At 49.7% G+C, this 15,224-nt stretch overlaps 1 protein-coding gene across 3 annotated transcripts; it reads right to left on the bottom strand.

Annotated features, from left to right (window-relative positions):
* Positions 1–1,971: 1,971 nt before the first annotated feature.
* On the bottom strand, positions 1,972–11,695 carry LOC308464842 (toll-like receptor 2). Of its 3 annotated transcripts, none has more exons than XM_080984451.1 (2): positions 11,576–11,695; positions 1,972–5,607 (listed from the first exon to the last, which is right to left on the bottom strand). In XM_080984451.1, exon 2 carries the CDS (start codon positions 5,580–5,582, stop codon positions 3,090–3,092), a length of 2,493 nt encoding a protein of 830 aa, XP_080840577.1. In that variant the 5' UTR covers positions 5,583–5,607; positions 11,576–11,695; the 3' UTR covers positions 1,972–3,089. The 3 variants fall into 3 exon arrangements, with proteins under 3 accessions (XP_080840577.1, XP_080840579.1, XP_080840578.1); XM_080984453.1 differs by having other exon boundaries at positions 11,543–11,681; XM_080984452.1 differs by lacking the exon at positions 11,576–11,695 and adding an exon at positions 9,600–9,739.
* Positions 11,696–15,224: the final 3,529 nt, after the last annotated feature.

The following is a 15,224-nucleotide window of genomic DNA, read 5'->3' on the forward strand; positions in this document are numbered from 1 at the left end:
ACACTGCTTGGGTCTTATCTGCACCAGCTAAAAATTGCTTCTTCCTTCATTTTTGGGTTATCAAACATTTTTGGGGTATGACATTTCCACTCTCCAGGAAATACATCTGTTTTCCAAGGAGCTAAAAATTCGCCTTTTTTGCCCAACTGCTGGAAAGCAGGAAAATATTTTCCGAACTGATGAAAAGGTGCTGTGCTGTGCAGTGTGCACCTGCCCTTTTCAAATATCTGGAGGGCTGCTCCATGGAAGAAAGAGCAAGCTTGTTTTCTGGATGGAAGAGAAGAGAATTGCGCCAGCAGTGAAATCTCGAGTGAATTGCTGTTCTGAGACCACAAGCTCACCACACTCTGCTTGCACCAGAAGCGGGTGTGTGGGGGGGTGGGGGTGGGTGGGGGTGTGGGTGTGTGGGTGTGTGGGTGTGTGTGGGTGTGTGTGGGTGTGTGGCATCCCCAAGACTTCCTCACTCTTGCTGGAGTAACAGAAGAATGTTGAAGGATGTCTCCATCCTAATGTCTTGGCCTGTTGCACCCTCTTGTGCCTGTACACACTCCCTGCAGTCCTCCAAATCTCCCCTTCCCCACCTTCACCAAACCCTTTTCCAGTCCTGCTGGAACAAAAGAACAAAACCTCGTCAGAAAGAGACCCCGGGGTTGTGACGGTGAAGAGGAGGGACCTGTGTGCGAAAGAAAACAAAAAACAGTGAGAACAATTGGGAAAGGGGCTCCAAACAGGGATGGCCCACCTGGGAGGCTGACTGTAGGTGGTGCCAGAGCTAAGACAGGTGCAGCCAATTAATCAATTCTACTTTACCCCATCTTTGTGGTGTGTTATAAGAGCAACACTGAAACTGAGGAGGAGCAGGCAGGCAGTGCCACACCCCACACCCCAAAATGAGCTGACACATGGTGGATGGAGCAAGCTTGTTTTCTCTTGCTCCAGAGGGAAAGACCCATGGATTCAAGTTACAAGAAAGGAGATGCCGACTAAACGTCAGGAAGAACTTTTGGATGGCAAGAACTGTTTGGCAGTAGAATAGACTCCCGAGAGGTGGTGGACTCTTTTCCCTTGGAGGTTTTTAAGCAGAGCTTGGACGGCCATCTTGTCATGTATGATCTAGTTCAGCCTTTCTCAGCTTTCGGCCCTCCAGATGTTTTGGCCTACAACTCCCATCATCCCTGACCACTGGTCCTGTGAGCTAGGGATCATGGGAGTTGTAGGCCAAAAACATCTGGGGACCCAAGGTTGAGAACCACTGAATTCTAGTTGAAAATCCTGCATTGCAGGGGGTTGGACTAGATGAGCCTCGGGGTCCCTTTCCAGCTCTACAAATCAATGTTTCCATGATTCTAAAAAGGTGGCTGAAGTTGGTGGGGCAGTGCCCTGTTTGCTCTAAAGGACCAGCCTCCACTGGACTGAAGACACAACTGCCTCACTTGGAATACTATGTAAGAGGCAGGCAGTGTGGTGTAGTGGTTAGACTAGGACCTGGGAGAGACCAGGGTTCAAATCCTCATGAAACTCACTGGGTGTGACCTTGAGCCAATCACTGCCTCTCAGCCTAAACTACCTTCTAGGGTTGTTGTGGGGATTAAATTTGGGGGGGGGGACGACAACCGCGTACGACACCTGAAACTCCTTGAAGAAAAGAGCAGGATAGAAACGCAAAGAATAAAAAATAAATCAAGTTCTCATTTGCTGTGCCTCAAAAAGGTATATTGCAGATTCAGGGGGAAATGACCAAGGGCTTGGAGCAACCCTCTTAGGAAAAAGGGTTACAACATTTGGGACTCTTTGTTTAGCTTAGTTCTTTTTAAAAACTCATTCATTGGTGCAGCAACCCCTAGTGGACAAAAACACACCCAGCTCCCAGCTCCCTTCCAGCCCCTCATTGTGCAATCACACCCACCACAAAACCAGCATCCTCTTAACGAGGATGAAAAGAGATTTTTTAAGGAAGGAGAAATACAAGACTGGAGCAAACTTGGTTTATTTTAAAAAAATAAGATATATATAACACAAAAACAAATGCCACACAAATAGAACACTAGCTGGAGACTTTTGAGCATGAAATGTCAAAAAGGAGGGTGAATCACTGCTACCTTGACAACCCACCTACCTTGATCCTGGGGGGTCAATCCTGCCCCTCCTGAGTCTTGATACTTTTCAGAACTAGCTTCCTTCAACATCCCTCATAAACCAGGCTATTCTCTTTTAAAGCAACATTTCTAAAGGGGATCCCTCCATCTTTTCCTCCTTTTAAATGCAGTAGAAAACTGTTATCTCCCAAGGGTTAGGGGAAGAGCCATAAACCGAGTGGCAGAACACCTGCCCTGCATGCAGAAGGCCCCAGGTTCCATCCCTGAAGGCATCTCCAGGTGGGGCTGTGAGAGACTCCTGCCTTAAACCTTGGGACAGCTGCCGCCGATCAGTGTAGACAATACTGAGTCAAAGGAACACTGGTCTGGCTCAATATAAGGCAGCTCCTTCTGTTCTTATTTAAATCAATCCAATGAGGACTAGAATCTTGCATTTAGTTTTAGGAGGAAAGTTCTAGCTCACCCGGCAGAGCAAAAGGTCCCAGGTTCAATCCCTCACCTCTCCAGGCAGAGCTGGCAATGCCCCTGTCTGAAACTCTGGAGACCCGTCTCTGCCAACCAGTGTGGACAATACTGAACTGGATGGACCAATGGCCTGACTCAGTATAAGGCAGCTTCTTGTGCATAATCCTATTTTGTCATTTACACCAAGAGTCAGCTCAACTGGGAAGGAAGCACCACCCAGTGGTCAAGCACATGCACTGCAGGCAGAAGGTCTCTGGTTCAGTGCTTGGCATCGCCACTTAAGATATTGGTTTACTCGCAGGCAATGAGTAAAGCAGCTCCCTCTCTGCCAGGAGAGCCAGTCAGTGGTCAGCGGTGGCTAGTTGGACCAAGAGGAAGCCCAATTCCTAGGCTCCATCACTTTCCTCCCCCTACCTCCACACCAGGAGCATCTTATTGCATTGACCTCAACACTTCTAAGTCAGACATAGATTACCAAGCAATGAGTCTAGTGGTTGAGCCTTGGCCTTGAGTTAATCCTTGCCTAACTCAGCCACATCCAACACAGTTTTCTTCAGCTATAGGACCCATCTCAAGATGATTGTCAACTGCCCCATTCACATCAGTCAGGTCATTACTTGGGTCTGAGTTGACTGGCTCGGCTTTACCCAGCACAGATGTCAACTGGACCCAGAAGAAGGCCTGCCGGTTGTGATCTGAAGGCCACTCCAGGTAAGTCTTTGTGCTCAGCATCTTCCGTAACCTGCAGAATTTGTTGGGCAACGCCTGCAGGTCAATGGCTTCCTTCACCACCAGCACGACGTCCTCGAAGCTAAGGCCCACGGCCCGCTGGTGAGCAAAGTAGAGCTCATAATTGCACCAGTCGCTGTCAACAAAGCTGCGCGAGAGGACGAAGATGACCTTGCGGCTGTTCTCGATGTTGTCGATGATGTTGTCGATGATCCATCGCCCCGGCGTGAAGTCGCGCTCGTGGATGCAGACGCGGTAGGGTGGGCGGGAAGCCTCCAGCCTCTGCAGGAGCTCTCGCCTCACCCATTCGGCGTCGGAGCAGCTGTAGGAAATGAAGGCATGGTAGGCAAACTGCCGCGACAGCTGGGAGCGGCCGGCTCGGTACTTGGAGCGGACGATCTGGAACGTGGCCTTGAGATACCACGGAACATCAAACCTCCAGCACAGAACCATGCAGGCAATCAGCACCGCAGCTGTGATGGAGACTGCAATGGCCACCACCACTGTGACGTCACACTCTGTCACCCTCGGGACGTAAGCCGCCACCGCAGTGTCCAACAAGAATTCAGGGTGGTAACAGGTCCATCCAGCCGGCCAGTCCTGCAGCCTGAGTTTCCCATTCCTCAGTGTCTCTTGAACAAAGCCGTAGAGATCACAGATGCAGTGATAAGGATTGTTGCCCGCCTTCAGTCGGGCAAGACGGGGCATGTTGACAAAGGAACCTTTGTTGATGACGCCAAAAGAGTTGCCGTCCAACTCCAGGACCCTCAGGTTTGGGCATCTCCACTCTGTAGGGATGAATTTGATCTTGTTCCCACTCAGCAGCAGCTCCTGGAGGTCAACAGCGACCTCGAAGTAGCCCATATCGAGCCGTTCCAGCTGGGAATACGATAAGTCCAGAAAGCGCAAAGTAGTGGGGAGACACTGGAAGATTTCCGTGGTAACTGCGTTGTAAGGGAGGGCCAGCCAAACCAGACTGGGAGTCCACGTACAGGGGGACCGACCTGAGCCCCCAATGCGATTGTGGGTCAGATCTAGTTTGGCGAGTCGGGGCCAATTGAAGGTCAACTTGGCAAGAGTGCTCAGGTGGACTAGTAAGTTGTAGCTGAGGTCAAGCTGTTCCAGCTTGGGCAGAGTGCCCTGGTACTGGCAGGCCTCGTTGTAGACGTAGCCATCTTGCAAGCGGTTGTTGGAGACGTTCAAAGCCACCACGTTCCTCATCTCCTTCCAGGCGTCGCAAGGCACCATGTTAAAGTTGACGTTGATGATGGAGAGGTACGTCACGCCCGCAAACCACGTGAAGGTCCAGTCGAAACGCAGGACGTCCGGGTTGCTGATGTCCGCCAGAACCAACCGCCGCAGGGTGAGGTTGGCCATGCCAACTTCCGGCGCCTTCCACTTGGGCGACCGCGCAAAATCGATAGCTATGAAGGACAGGTCTTGCACGCGAGACCTCCGGACGTTCAGCAGGATCAGACGCAGCAGGTTCTCGTTGAATTTCCCCCGGCGGAAGACCAGCTCTGTGGCCTCCACCCCAGCCAAGTCGTGGAAGAGGTCCGTAGAGCCTGTGTAGTACGTGAACTCAAAGAGGTTGCGGAAATGGAGGTATCGCAGAGGCCTTCCCCTCAAGTCCCGCAGCAGCAGCGGCAAGACCTCTGTGTGTCCGTCCAGCGACATGTCGCACCACAAGTCGGTGGTGTTGAGTTTGGAAAAGGCCCCCTGTTGATACTCCTGCAAACTGGCTGCCGTTTTCAGAGCAAACTTTTTCAACGGGGTGTCTTTCAGAAGAAGGAAGTCCTGGCTTCCCACCGTGTGGACAGCAGGGCCCCCCATGGAGAGGGTTTCGAGGTTTTTCAAAGTGCCGAACACGCCGTCCAGCGTCGAGCGGGGATAAAAGTTGTTTGACATTTCCAGCACCTTCAGATTCCTCAGCGGTTTCAGCGCCTGAGACGGGATCTCCCTCAGCGAGTTGTTGAAGAGTTTGAGCTGCTCCAAGAGCACGTTGGAGGCGAAGGAATCGTCAGCGATAGACACAATGTTGTTGAAATCCAGATTGAGGATTTTCAGCTGAGTCAAGGCGGAGAAATCCCCGCGGGTGACCTGCTGAATCTTATTGTAAGATAGGTCCAATGATTCCAGAGTGCCTGGGAGATCCCTAGGGACTCGGAGCAGGTTCTGACCTCGGCAAGTAGCCGCCTTGAGGGAGATCTGGCAAAGAGATACCTCGGGAGGTTTCGCATGAGCCAGGATCGCCAAATGCAACGCCAGGACGGTGATGAGCGGCAGTTCCATGTCACTTCACATCTTTACTGTCAACCTGAGTGGAGAAGGAAAATGAAAACCAAGACAGTAAATCAAAACTCTTCTCTATTTTGCTAACACACTCTTTAATTCCCCCCCCCACTGAATTAAATTTAATTCCTGGAAGTAACAAAGCAGCTGTCTCCCTTAACACAGCCTTCCTGAAACTAGTGCCTCACAGATATTGTTATGCTACAGCTCCCATCATCCCTGACCACTGTCCATACTGGTTAGGGCTAATGACAGCTGGGAATCCAAAACTTCTGAAGGACGGCAGGTACAGGGTGTAGCAGGAACCCCCCCCCCCAATCATTCAGTTTGTACAAACTTCACACACACTCACACTCACACACTACATACACTACACTTCTGTTATAAATTCATAGAAAATCAACCATACATCGGATTTGCACTGTTCCACTTTTATTTTACTCCATGAAGGAAGGACTACAAAATGGGGAAGGTTTGATACAGGCCACCATAATCCCTTGAGCATAGCAGCACATCCACAGGAGCCCTGCCCAGTTGCTATGCCAACCCTGATGGTCTCAGACAGAAGACCATCAACAACACAACTGACTGCATACACATGAGTGGATTCAACACGGACTATAACAAAAGAACAGTGATTGGATTCCCCCTCAGGGGGCAGGAAACTGCAACTACCTTTTGTCTTCTGAAAATGACTCATGGGGAGGGGGAGAAGGGAACCAGCCAGGTGACAGGACACTCAGGTTACCACCACCACCCCTCCCTCAACCCCTCCTTTCTGTGATGTATGCATGATGTTTCTGGGGGTGGGCTTGATCTACAGGGTGGGAATTTCAAAAGTTTTTATAAGGCCTTGCACACCATTTTTCTCTGTCTTTTCCTCTCTCCTGCAAGTGAGGGGAGCACCCTGTTGCAACAGTTCAATAAAGGCCAAGCCTACAGGCTGCTGATTGCTCCAATTTACTCTGGTTGGTGTCTTTACTTTTTGTCCAAGGGAGCCCTCGGATTTTTCCGGTAACAGTTGAAGGCTGCCTTCACCCACTGGAGTGGATGATACTCATACATTAGTGCTGGGTAAAGTCAAATTGATCCCAGCCCATTAAATGTTTTGGTCTAGCAGTAGCCGTCCAGCTATCCATTGCTTCCAGATTTAAAACAGAACAGTCTCATGCTTTACTGAGTTTCAAACTGTGTCTTGGGAAAGCCAGAGAGCTCATTGGAAGCTGATCAGAAGTTCCTTGATGTGCAAATCAGACAAGGCCCTTCCTATAAACTACCACCCTTCCATTTCGTGGAGAGCAGCTGGGGAGTCTAGTGATAAGATCGGCCATTAAATTAGTTGGTTTTTGTTCCCTCAAAGGAGAGGGGATTAAAAAAACCAGGCAAATTTCCTTACTTTCCCCCCTTTCATTGGAATATCACCAGTTTTGCTGTGAAAGAAGAGGGGGGACTTGTAAGTTTACCAGCAATGCCGTACACACAAAATGAACTAAAACTAATTCCTTAGACATACAGAATAGAAGCCAAATTCCAGAAGCTTGGCATAACTTTGTTATACACTTTCATTCGATTGCCTTTCTTGGAACGTCTAAAACGACAACTAACAGCCTCCATTTTTTGTTGTTTTCTTAACAACTACTAAACTCTGTATTCCTTGCGTGGGTATGTTTTGTTACATGAAATTAAACATCAATTTTGTTTTTGTTTTTTTTAAACTGAGTTCTTAAGGGCACTGCTTTCATCTTGTTTATTCTGTGAACTGACTCAGCCTCCAGCTAGAGACAAGAATGGACCTTTGGTCTGCTCCAGCTAAGCAGTGTCAAATGGGATGGCACATGGTGGATAAAAGCAAATGTACCCTAGAGAGAGGGCTCCAAGCTGTGGTGCTAGCATGCAGCTTGCCAGGATGCTCAACTGCAAAGACAGAGGCACACAGACCAGCATATCTAACACCATTTCATGCATCGCTCTTGCTTTTTTAAACCCTTTTTTAAAAGGCAGCATATACATTTGCTTATTTATAATGATTTTATCAAAAACCCACTTTATTTTATTCCTTAAGCCCACAAAACATTTTAAAGAAGAATTGCAAAGTCTGCACCAAGAAGGTCGGGGGGAAGTGGTGTGTTTGTGACACCGCAGTCACTGGCCAATCACCCCCTCACCAAAGCTCCAACAGTTTGTGCTTGCAACCATTTCCTGTGAAGGAGGACTGGTTGTAACTACTCTGGGAATTTTAGCTCTGGCTGGAGAATTGGTGGTGGTGATGGGGAATTCCTAACTACTCTCATCACCCTTAAGAAGCTACAGCTCCCAGGATCTTTTGGAGGAAGCAATGAGAGTTTAAAATGCTTTAAATATATGGTGTAAGTGAGGCTTTATTGAAAGCCAAGGTCATTTTAAAAAAGTCCTTCGCCTCAGGACAGATATGCCCTCCCTCTTCTCTTTCTTGCTTTACTTTTGAGTCCTGTCACTCATTTTCTCTTTTGGAATACTTAAGGATCCTCTTTTCACTCAAGATGTGCATTTACTGTACAAGTTGACGCCTGCTTGTATTGTAACTTGGCCGTCTGAATCAGCTTCCAGACACACCGTCACTTTCATTTCATGTACTAAACCAACCTTTCTTTATTCCTTTTGCATGTGAACTTCTCGTGAGCGTAAGAGTGAACACACATTCATTACAAAACACACTTTAACTCCAGAAAAAGGTCCTCTTTTACCTCCTGGATTTCTGCCCATTACACAGCCAGTAAAAGCAAGCACACCCAGGAGTCACTGCTGGTAAAAAGCAGTCATGGGTTAATGATATATCAGCCATTAGCCCGTGACTAGTTTGTGTAATGTGTGTGTAATGGGCAGAAATCCAGGGGAGCTCACTGCCTCAGAACCCCCTGCTGTTATTTATCAGATATACAGGGGCTGGTTTTAGATTAACTGGCTGGTGAGGGAAGGTGATCTGCATGTGCTCAGAGGCACCATTATATCACACACAACTGAGCTTCGTAGCAGTTACTGAAACAGGGCCGTGTTCTCGTTCCAAATCTCTTTGGCATATTTTTATTCCTGTTGCTCTCCTGTGTCTTCAGCGTGACAGAAGACAGTACAGTGGTACCTCGGGTTACAAACGCTTCGGGTTACATACGCTTCAGGTTACAGATTCCGCTAACCCAGAAATAGTGCTTCAGGTTAAGAACTTTGCTTCAGGATGAGAACAGAAATCGTGCTCCGACGGTGCGGCAGCAGCAGGAGGCCCCATTAGCTAAAGTGGTGCTTCAGGTTAAGAACAGTTTCAGGTTAAGAACGGACCTCCAGAACGAATTAAGTACTTAACCCGAGGTACCACTGTACATAGTTCCATTCAAAGAGCAAGGGGGGGGGGGCTGTTGAGCCCGGCACATCTCCACCCCAAAAGATGTTTGCAGATGACGCAGCCTTGACAGCACACTCTGAGAAAGCTCTAGAGTCTCATCAACGATTTTGCCCGATCCTGCATGGAGTTCAGCCTCACTATCTGCCTGACGAAGGCCAACATCCCCTGTCAGGACGTCGCCGGCACTCCACACATCAGCTCTGGTGACCACACACTTGAGGTGGTAGCCAATTTAGTCTACCTGGGCTCCTTTGTAACCAGCAACCTTTCCAACAACGCTGTGCTGGACAAGCATATTGGGCAAGGCAGCTACGGCAATGGCTCCCCTCTCCAAAAGGGTATGGGAGAAGGGGATGCTAATAATGGCCAATGCCAAGCCTACACACCAAGCATGCTGCTTTATGGAAGTGAATTGTGGGCACCTGCCAGGAGCGACAGACACCTCAATGCCTTCCATATGCTCTGCATCGGGAAGATTTTGGGCAGGACAGATTCTCAAACAAAGACGTCCTCTCCCAAGCACACATTCCCAGCATGTTTGCACTCCTCTCAGAGATGTCTATCCTGATCTCGGTCATGCACACAGAATGGAAGATGGATCTCCAAGGAGGCGCTTTACAAGGAGTTGGCTTCAGGTGCCTGACCCGTTGGCAGACCAGCTTTGCACTACAAAAGATGTCTGCAACTGCGACTGAAGGCTGACAACATCAACCCAGCTGTGTAGGAATCCCTTGCAGACGGCAGCACCTGGAGACGGACATTCAGGTCTTATAACCACAGCAGTGACCAGAGGAGGAACCGCTGGGAGGAGAGCAGAGAGAGGAAAACGCCTTGGTGCATCTGCAGCAGCACAACCGGACGTCTTTATTTGCCCATTTGCAATAAAACATGTCTCATATCAGTCTCTGCAGTCACAGCAAGAGCTGTAACTCTCCAATGATTTGACTTCCCCCCAAAGCCATTATCTCCAGAGACAGAAGGGTGCCGTATCTCAACGCATAAAACTCTCCCCGTGAAAAGCAATGTCACTCTCCAGCATAGCTGTCAATGCTTCCGTTTTTTTAAGGGAAATTCCCTTATTCCTAATAGGATTCCTTGCAAGAAAAGGGGGAAGTTGACAGCTATGCTCTCCAGAGTGGCAGAGAGAGAGAAGTCCTGCCAGGCATCTTGCAATGCAAGCCAACCTAGATGGCATTTCAGCGGGTAAACTCTACAGCCTTGCAGTGTAGATGATGGACTCAAGGGCATCCTGATCAAATTTGCAGATGACACCAAACTAGGAGGGGTGGCTAACACCCCAGAGGACAGGATCACACTTCAAAACGACCTTGACAGATTAGAGAACTGGGCCAAAACAAACAAGATGAATTTTAACAGGAAGAAATGTAAAGTATTGCACTTGGGCAAAAAAAATGAGAGGCACAAATACAAGATGGGGGACACCTGGCTTGAGAGCAGTACATGTGAAAAGGATCTAGGAGTCTTGGTTGACCACAAACTTGACATGAGCCAACAGTGTGACGCGGCAGCTAAAAAAGCCAATGCAATTCTGGGCTGCATCAATAGGAGTATAGCATCTAGATCAAGGGAAGTAATAGTGCCACTGTATTCTGCTCTGGTCAGACCTCACCTGGAGTACTGTGTCCAGTTCTGGGCACCACAGTTCAAGAAGGACACTGACAAACTGGAACGTGTCCAGAGGAGGGCAACCAAAATGGTCAAAGGCCTGGAAACGATGCCTTATGAGGAACGGCTAAGGGAGCTGGGCATGTTTAGCCTGGAGAAGAGGAGGTTAAGGGGTGATATGATAGCCATGTTCAAATATATAAAAGGATGTCACATAGAGGAGGGAGAAAGGTTGTTTTCTGCTGCTCCAGAGAAGTGGACACGGAGCAATGGATCCAAACTACAAGAAAGAAGATTCCACCTAAACATTAGGAAGAACTTCCTGACAGTAAGAGCTGTTCAACAGTGGAATTTGCTGCCAAGGAGTGTGGTGGAGTCTCCTTCTTTGGAGGTCTTTAAGCAGAGGCTTGACAACCATATGTCAGGAGTGCTCTGATGGTGTTTCCTGCTTGGCAGGGGGTTGGACTCGATGGCCCTTGTGGTCTCTTCCAACTCTATGATTCTATGATTCTATAATAATCACAATTGCAGGTGGGAAAGGGCTAGGCAGGGGGAGAGAGAGGCTGGCTATCTGGAGAAGTGATTAGGAACACTCTGCCTTGCACAGAGTCAGGCCACTGGTCCACCTTGCCAACTCGGACTGGCAGCAGCCTTGCAGGGCTTAAGGCAGAAGTCTCGCCTAGCCCTGCCGGGAGAAGAATTGAACCCGAGGCCCTCTGCTTGCAAGACCGGTGCTCTCCCCCTGAGCTGCAGCCCTTCACAGGATCGCTTAGCCCGAGACTTAGTCGCTCCCCCCTCTCTGGAAGATGACATAATAACAGGCAGGCATGGAAAGTCACGCCTGGAAAACCACAAATCCCAGCGCAAGGCAGCCTTCTAAAACAACGGATTAGCAATACATATAAAGCTTCCTTTTTGAGTCAGGCGTTTGCGGGACGGACAAACACACAAACACTCACACCGCCACGCGGAAGAAGTGAGCAGATTCCTTTACCTCGGCTGCCGCGTACGCAGATCCAAAGCACAAAACAGGCGGCAGCCTCCTAGTCCTCTGTGATCACCCCACTCGGTCCGACAGCGCAGCCACATCGCGCGCTACAGCTGCCAAGCGAGCACACGCCTTCCTTTAAACCCAGCAAACAGGAGGGGCGTGGCTTCTTAAAGGGACAGCTCCCCATTGGCATGTTATTCCGCCAGCCAGCGGTGGGCGGGGCTTTATCTGTTACCTCCCCCCCGCCCCCCAACCCGGCTCATGCGAGGCTTTTTGGGGGGGGGGTGCAGGGTGCTGATCTCTTCTTCAAAGAGTGGCATATATATCAGCCAGGCAGGGGTGCCAACTTGACTAAAGTATTGGGGGGGGGGGGTTGCAGGTAAGCCCCGCCCCTCATAATTGATCACATGACGCGGTGCACAAACATTATTTGAATGGGAATCCCCCTCAGCTTGGGGGCGGGGTGCTTCTATGTATACAGTCCCCCCCCCCCACTACTGTGACTGCTACATTTAAAGCAACCCCCCCCCGCAAAAAAGAACATTGGGAACTGTAGTTTAAGTCTTCTGGGAATTGTAGCTCTGTGAGAGGTAGGTATCAGTTTGCAGGATTCTTGCTGGAGGGAGGAATATGTTTAAATGTGGGTCATGCAAATCGCTGCTCTGAATTATGCTTTTTATAGGGTCGGGGGTCCCTGGGGATGAGCTTATGGAACCAGACTCCAAACCTTGATTTTTTTCAAATGGGGCGTTGGGCCTTTTTCTATCTGTTGCAAAACTTTGGTGAAGTCTGCCAAGGCTTAAGTTAAGAGAGTTCTGCCAAGTAATAACCAAAAAATGAGGTGGTCTCTGTGGGCGTTATATTGCACCCAGAAGCAACCACAAGCCAGCTCCTTTCCACTAGCTGCCATCTTCTGCCTTGCTGCCTCCTGTTGCTGCACCTTTAACAACATCTTTAGCTTGTGGGTATTAGAAGATGGTTGTGTGTTTTTATTTGCATACCATAAAAAAGCTTCATTTCTGCAGATCAAGCTGCTGTTTCAAGGCAGGCCAGGCCGGTTTGGAGGGTTTGTTCGCTGTTTTCCTAGCCAGCTGGCACCCTCAGCTCCCGCATCTAGGAATGCAGAGAGGAGTGGCTGTTTCAGGTCTGGTGTGTCTCTTTAGATCTGAAGCCCTTAAGTTATACTCAAGGCAAAGGCTTGAAAGATCAAAAAACCCCACAAACACTGTTTAAGAATTAGGTTTCTCTTAGAAACAGGAGTCTCTTAGAACTTCCTCTGACAATAAATAGATCGTTTTTTGGTCTTTGAGACCATGCAGATATTTAAAACAGCGTTTGCATGTGGAGCAGTTGCAAGAATAGCACATTTCACACCTGGGGTCATTAGGAAAGGAATGGAAAATACAACTGCCAAACTGTTTAAACTAAACAGCATAAGTCGTGCAAGAGATCAGCTGCGAACCACCTAAGGGTGCTGTTATACACAATCAATGATGTAGCTGCATTTGGAATAATGTGGGCAGTTCTGGTTGCCTCACCTCAAAAAGGATATTGTAGAAATGGAAAGTGTTCAGAAAATGGGATTAAACGATGAAGGGGATGAAGCGGTGCCTCTCCTATGAAGAAAGAGCGCAGCGCAGAAAAGGCGAGGGGGCAGGGCAGAAGTGTGCAAAATTATGCATGGGATCAAAACATGGTGTTATGTACTAAGCTTGGATCCTAGAACAATAGGCAAGTAGGATCCTAGAATGCAACAACTGATTGGCCTGCAGGAAAAGACCAATCAGGCTCCAGGAGGGAAGCTGTTATGTACTGAGTTGAATAGGATCCAAACTGTAGCAGTCTGATTGGTCCTAGAACAATAGGATCCAAAAGGCAGCAGTCTGATTGGTCCTAGAACAATAGGATTCAGAATGCAGCAGTCTGATTGGTCCTAGAACAATGCAGCAGTATGATTGGTTGGCAGGAACCACCCAATCCTGCTCCAGATGGAAGTGAATCCACAACCTGATTGGCTTACAGTAGAATTCCAGAATTAGCCAATCATGTGCAGCCCATTGTGTAAATAATGTATATAAAGCAGATACTGTGAGGGGACATTTATTCATTCCTCCTCACCACTATGAGCTGAATAAAGAGCATGAAATCACTTTGCGACTCTGAGTATATTTCACTGGCGACGAGGATGGGATCCCGCTGAGCTGACTGCCACACACAGCACCGCAGCACCGCCAACTGCCGCACCGCTGCCTCGCACCGTGTATCCAGGCTTCAGCTCCGGGGCACAAGGAACTCAGAATGGCAGCCAACAGCAGCTTCTCGCCATTCAACCCAGCATCTGGAGACTGGGAAGCGTACGCCTCCCGTTTCACCTTCCTCCTAGAAGCCAAAGGGGTCACCGACGAAGAAGACGCCAAGAAGAGGGCGATATTCTTCAGCGTCTGCGGAGAGGAGACGTTTGAAATCGCCCGGGCTCTCCTTGCGCCTGAAGACGTCGCTACTGTTCCATACAAAACAATAATGGAACAGCTGAAGGGGCACTTTTCGCCGCAGCCCTCAGTGGTGGCTCGTCGAAATGCCTTCTACGCAAAGCGGCAAGCCCCTGGGGAAACCATAACTGGGTTTGTGACCTCTCTCCGCCAAGCCGCCCGGTTCTGCAACTTCTCAGAGCTGGAGAACATGCTTCGTGACCGCCTCGTCGGTGGCCTGAAGGATGAGAAGCTGCAACGACGCCTCTACGCTAAGAAGGACCTAACGTTCCAGGTCGCTCTGGAGGAGGCCCTGGCAACAGAAGCTGCCGAGAGGTCGACCCAAGAGGCACGGCCGAGCCTGCCATCCCAACCGAGGGTCCACCATGAAGACCTCACCGACGACTCAGGATCCGACAGGGAGGAGGTGCACCGAGTACAGCAGCGCACTCAAGCAGCGCACAGACCACAGCTGCCTCGACGAGAAGGAGGGAACTGCGCAAGCTGCGGGGAGAGTCACGAGAGGAGGACCTGCCGTTTCCGCAACGCAGAGTGCAGGCAGTGCAGAAAATCGGGACACATCGCCCGGGTGTGTCGGGCTCGGCCCACCCGACACCAGGCATCAGATGACCAATCCAAGAGCCCCAGGTCCCGGGGCCCAACGCACCAAGGCAACTCGACGGAGCTCACGGACTTCCAGGTATACCAGTTGCCCCACCCCAACGTAGAGAAAATTTATGTAGAGGTACAGATAGAGGGGGCCCCATGCCGCATCGAGCTTGACACGGGTTCAACTCTATCCATAATCTCGGCAAGGACCTTAAGGAAACTGTGTCCCACTGGGGGTCCCAAACTCAGGCCGGCCCCATTCACCCTCCGGGACTTCCAGAAACGTAAGGTCCCCACAATGGGGGTGGGGACCTTCAGGGTGCAATACCGAGGGCGGACGCGGCAACTGGACTTGCTTGTGGTCAAGGGCCCCTACATTAGCTTACTGGGATTGGCATGGTTTGGACCACTGGGGCTAGCTGTCACCGGGGTGAACCACACTAGCTTACAAGTGGACGTGGACGCCATATGCAAGGAATTTCCAGGGGTTTTCGATGGGAAATTGGGACAGTATACGGGCCCCCCCATTGCGCTACAGCTTGACCCCGCAGTACGACCGGTCAGGCTCAAGGCCC

Source organism: Podarcis pityusensis (assembly GCF_964106645.2).
Source record: "Podarcis pityusensis genome assembly, chromosome: 16".
Lineage (NCBI taxonomy): Eukaryota > Metazoa > Chordata > Lepidosauria > Squamata > Lacertidae > Podarcis > Podarcis pityusensis.